General features: G+C 72.5%; 1 protein-coding gene across 1 annotated transcript; it reads right to left on the reverse strand.

Moving 5' to 3' along the window:
- Positions 1 to 1,894: 1,894 nt before the first annotated feature.
- LY6H (lymphocyte antigen 6 family member H) lies at positions 1,895 to 4,222 on the reverse strand. The gene is made up of 4 exons (XM_036031471.1): positions 4,036 to 4,222; positions 3,443 to 3,570; positions 2,695 to 2,814; positions 1,895 to 2,471 (listed from the first exon to the last, which is right to left on the reverse strand). Exons 2-4 carry the CDS (start codon positions 3,507 to 3,509, stop codon positions 2,236 to 2,238), a joined length of 423 nt encoding a protein of 140 aa, XP_035887364.1. The 5' UTR covers positions 3,510 to 3,570; positions 4,036 to 4,222; the 3' UTR covers positions 1,895 to 2,235.
- Positions 4,223 to 5,091: the final 869 nt, after the last annotated feature.

The following is a 5,091-nucleotide window of genomic DNA, read 5'->3' on the forward strand; positions in this document are numbered from 1 at the left end:
CGGCCGGCCCTCGGGTCGGTGCGGAAGGACAGACCGCCGACAGAGGGCGCGCGGAGGGCGCCACCTGCCGCTGCAGAGGGAACGCCCGGCCGACTGCGGTGGACGCCGCCAGCGCGCATCACCTTCTGAAGCGGCAGTTCAGTGAGGCTCCAGGCTCTGTCGCCGGGTCCTGGCAGGCCTGCCCGGAGCCGGCGCCGCCCGCCTGCGGCTCGTGAGGGTGGGAGGGGCGGGCGGGAACGCGACATCCTTTTGGAGGCGTCTGCTCCGTGTGTGGCAGGAACCCCTTCTGGCTCCTACTGCTCACTTCTGGAAATCCATCCAGCGGAAACAATCCCGGGAGTCCCCGAAGTGGGGAGGCTGGACTGCCCAGAGCGCAGCCCCGGGCCCCAGCGGGGTGCAGGCGGCTGCATGAACCTCCTTAAGTTTGCTCAGGGGACCCTCAGCCTGCCCCACGGCCACAGGTCTCCCCACACGTGCTGACCCAGACGGACGGACGGGCGTCCTTGGGAACTGCTCAGCGCCGAAGGGCGCACAGCTGCGGCGCGCCCCTGCGCCCACCAGACCCAGTGCCTCCCCCGCACTGTGGGCGGCGTCCCTGCCGCCACGGTCCCTCGTGGGGGTGTCGGGAGGTGGGGACACAGGCCCCGCAGCCGGGAAGCGGGAGCTGAGACCTCACCTCGGGGCTCCGTGCCGTCGCCCCTGGAGCCTCTGCTCACTTCTGACCCGGCAGCCTTCACGGAGCTGGGGGAACGTCCTTCCTGGTTGTTTGAACGCCTCCCTCGAACCGTGAATCCAGCTCGCACAGAGGTGGGCATCAGAGCCAGTCTGAGTCCTCAGGACCCCCGGCTCCCGCTGCCCACTGCGGCGCCCGCTCCCAGCCTCTCCTCAGTCACCTCCCTGAGCTCTTCGCCCCACGTCTCGGCCAGCAGCGCTGTCCCGGGCCCCGAAGCAGCGGGCGCCGGTGGGGGGGGGGGGTCACACACTGCTGGGCGCCGGGCAGGGGCAGGAGGGGGTGTCGCAGAGCACAGAACAGACCTCAAACGGAGTGCAGATGACCTGTGGCCATCTCCACCAGCGGGAGTGGACACCACTCTCCAGTGACCCTGCTGTCCGCGAGGGGTCGCTCACCCCGGACCCCAGATGCCCCTCCACGGCTCGTCAGAGGAGCCTGGTGGGGAGGTCAGGGCCAGCTCTCAGTGGGACCGCTGCCCTTCCTGAGGAGTCCAGGGCCCAGAAGTGACCGAGCCCTGGGCCCACCACACCGGGAAGAGGAAGGACTGGCCAGGGACCGGACCCAGAGGAAGCCTGGAGTGGCCACCAAGTGTCACGCGGTGAGCCTGGGCCACAGGGCGGGCCACACGGCCAGCGGGTGCAGGAGGCCTGGCTGGACTGGGGTGCAGGGACAGGACCACAGAGGCCCGGCTGGAGCAGGAAGGGCTCACCTCCAGGGGTCCTGCCCTGCCTTCCGCCACCCAAAGTGCCCCAGCGCCTCTGTGCCATCCCACACGGGGGTGGGCTTCCCCAGCCCCTGCCCAGGCCCTGGCCTCCAGGACCTCCTGGGGGGCAAGGGGTGTCTGGGGAAGAGGGCCCATGAGTGTGGGTACAGGCCAGGGGCGTGAGCATTGGTGCAGACACTGGCTCGGGGGCTGTGTGCGCACCCACCCTGCATTTGTGTGGGCCAGAGTGAGGCTGGGGCGGCAGGGGTCTCGCCCTCAGGCCCACCCTGAGGCCCTGTCCCCGCCCCACTGCTCCCCGCTCTCGCCAGGCCGCAGCCCCCCCGCCCAGGCGGCCGGCACCACAGCCTCACACCCTGGTGCCCCCGAGCCTTCCCAGCATCCCACTCCCACCCCCTGTGGGCGCCCGTGCCCCCCACGCCCGGGCCGAGAGCCAGCTCTCTAGACGCAGAAGCCACTTTATTCCTCAGCAGAAGACGCCCTCACAGCCAAGCCGCTGAGCGGGGCCTGGCTCAGCCTGGCCGCCCCTCAGCGACCGGAGGTCCCAGCCCCCTGCCCTCGCCCCCAGATGTCCGGCCCACCCGAGGGACGCTGGCGTCCAGCAGGCGCCCTGCTGGCCGGGACTCGGAGCCGTAGGGAGACAGGGAGGGGTGAGGGCCACAGAGGGTGGTGGAGCCCGGCCAAGGCTGCCCCTGCCCCAGCCCGACCGGGCAGAGGAGGGGGCAGCCACCAGCCGGTAGCACGCACTCAGAAGCCCGGGGCAGGAGGCAGGGGAGGGACCTCAGGGCCCCGCCCGGAGGAGGGCGGGCCCCAGGCTGAGCAGGAGCCCCCCGGCCAGGGCCCAGGGGCCGCCGCCCGGCCCGGGCGCCCCGTTGCACAGGTCCTGGTCGCAGCAGTCCACGTCCACCTCCAAGACCCCCGAGTTAATGAAGCCCATCAGATAGTCCGAGAAAAAGTGCCGCTTCACGAAGTCGCAGGAGGTGGCACACATCCTGTTCACCGAGTGGTCCTTCCGGCCTGGGGAGGGGGGGACTGAAGTGGGAGCCCCACGCGGGCTCTCTCTGCCTCGTGCCCGGGCCTGGACCCGGGGGCCCTGGAGCAGCAGGTCTGGGGCGCTGTCCCCACCCACACCGTCCCCAGTGACAGGGAAGGGCCACCGTGGGGGGCAGGGCCAGACAGGACAGGCACCGGTCACACGGCGGGCCCCGATCTCCCCCTGCCGGGCCGGGCCCTGGCTTACTGCTGCTGGGGTCGGTGATGCGGACGCTGGCGCACACCCGGTCGGACGGCGGGCACTGCTTCGGGGTGCACTGGCTGGAGTTGGTGGTCAGGGTGCAGTCCTGGCACCACAGGCCGAGAGCTGGGCGGGCCGAGGGGCAGGGTGATGGGAGGGGCCGAGGGCCAGGCCAGCCGGCCCCCCGCACCCTCCTGCCTGCCCGCCGCTGGTGCTCCTAGGAGAACCACGGGGCTGTGGGCGGCCGGGCAGCCAGCCCCCGGCCGGCAGTGACAGGCCCCCTGAGGACGGGCCCTGGGAGCCCCCTTGCCCCTCCCGGGCTTCCTGGGCAGGCGCACCTGCACACGCGAGCCCCTCACACCCAAGGGGCCCTCCTCCGCACTCCCACCCTCCCACACCCCCTCCTCTCTCGGAGTCCTGTTGGCTCTAAGTTTCCAAGGACCAAACAGGACTTGGGCAGCTAGGTGGGGCTCTGTGAGTGGCGGAGCCCAGGTCCCCCTGCATTCTCGGGGTATCCGTGCAGGACCCAAGGAGGGGCGCCCGGTGCCCCCAGGAGCCGGGAGGGACCCAGGGGGCTGGGAGTGCAGCGGCGCCACCTGGGGCCACGCCAGTGAGGGCCCGCTGGGGTCGCAGGGGCCCAGGAGGGGCCGTGGGTTTGCATGAGCGCTGGGGTGGGCGGGGGAAGGCTGGCGGCCCCACAGCCCCGCTGTCTCTCTCCGGAACCGACCCTCCCGGGCGGCCCACCCGAACTCACCGGGCCCAGAGCACAGCAGGGCGGCCAGCAGCGCCAGGCTGAGGCCCTTCATGGCGGCGGGCGGCATGCTCCCGGTGGGCCTCGCGAAGGCACGGGCGCTGCGGGTCGGGGTCCTCTGGGGCGCGCGCCTGGCAGGGAGAAGCCTGGGTCAGCAGACACAGCGCCCGGCCGGGCCGAAGGACCGTCTCCTTTCCTGGCCTCCGAATGCAACCCCCTCCCGGGAATGCGCCGCCGGGGTCGACCCGGAGCTCGAAGAGGCCCACCCCCAGCCCCTCCCCCAGAGCGCCCACCGCCACGCCGTGCCCTCCGGCGGAAACAGGTTTGCCCTCTGGCCGGCGACCGGCGGAGATGCGCCCACCGCACGCCCAGCCCCTGTGGGATAAGGGGTGTCGGGGCGCGTCCTCTCCTCCTCCCGGTGAGCGGTGGGTGCGTCCGGAGAGGAAAGGGCAAGGTGCGAGAGAACGGTACCTGCTGTGGGCGGAGGGGCGCACGCCAGGTCTCCACCCCGCACCCCTGGGCTGGGGGCCCGGGAACCCCGCGCGGAGCCGCCTCCCTTCGCCTCCCCCCGCCCCCTCGCACGCCTCAGCGCTCACCGAGGGTCGGAGGGTGGAGCGCAGGCCACGGGTCGGGGGGGCGCGCTCACATCCCTGGGGTGTCGGCGCTCGGACGCTCAGGGTGGAGCGGGCGGTGCTGGCGGCGCGGGCAGCGGTGTCCTTCGCTCTCCCTGCGGACCGGAACCGGGGGGCAGCCTCCTCGTCTTTCGGGGAACGCAGCCGCAGACGTGGACCCCGCGCGAGGGGCGGGGCGGAGCTGGGCCGGGGGCGCGAGGGGGCGGGGGCGGCGGGAGACCCGCTGCCGGGGCGCCCGGGGCTCTGAGGTCGGAGCCCGGTCTCTGTCCGGCACCGCCCTGTGCCCTAAGCCAGCCGGCACCACTCGCCCGCGCTCCCTCCACGGCCTCCACCTCCCCCTACCCAGGCGCGGGAGGCATCCCTTCCCCCTCTGGTTGGCTGAGATCCCCTTGGAATTTCTCGGAAGAACGTTGACTCTGAAAGGAAGCGAAACGCACAAAGACGCAGGGAGGGAGAGAGGAAGCGAGCAAAGGTACCGGCGCGAGGTCCGGGTTCACAGAGCGGCAGCCGTGCCCCTCCCCAGCCCCCGGCCGTTCAGGGCGCTTCTCCCCTGAGCGTCCCGGCGACCGCCGCCAGCAGCCGCAGCCAACCCCAATCCCCACACCCTGGGCGGGACGGCGCGGCCCTTGGGCTGCGGTCGTAGCTTTGTCTCTGCCCCCACCCCACCCCCAGCCCCAGCCTCACCCCCACCCAGCTTCTGACCTGCTGCGCCCTGGCACCTGCGCCCGCCGGGTCCGGCTGGAGTCGGCCTCGCTGGGCCCCGAATGAACCGCAGCCACGGTGCAGGCGGGGGCGCCGTTGCTCTCCGCCCGCCCTCGTCTGTCCGGGGAATGTGGATGCCGTGCCCGCTGTCGGCCTGGCGCTGCCCTAGGCGCACCCCCACAGCAAGATGAGAAGAGGGTCGCTGCCCCCCGGAACCTTACGCGAGACAAATGATTGTCGCTGCCATGTCGTCGCGAGACGCGCCACTCGTGGCGTTCGCGGAGCACACGGTGTGCGCGCTAAACCCTTGTGGTGCGG

The sequence above is a fragment of the Phyllostomus discolor genome, chromosome 7 (genome assembly GCF_004126475.2).
Source record: "Phyllostomus discolor isolate MPI-MPIP mPhyDis1 chromosome 7, mPhyDis1.pri.v3, whole genome shotgun sequence".
Classification (NCBI taxonomy): Eukaryota; Metazoa; Chordata; class Mammalia; order Chiroptera; family Phyllostomidae; genus Phyllostomus; species Phyllostomus discolor.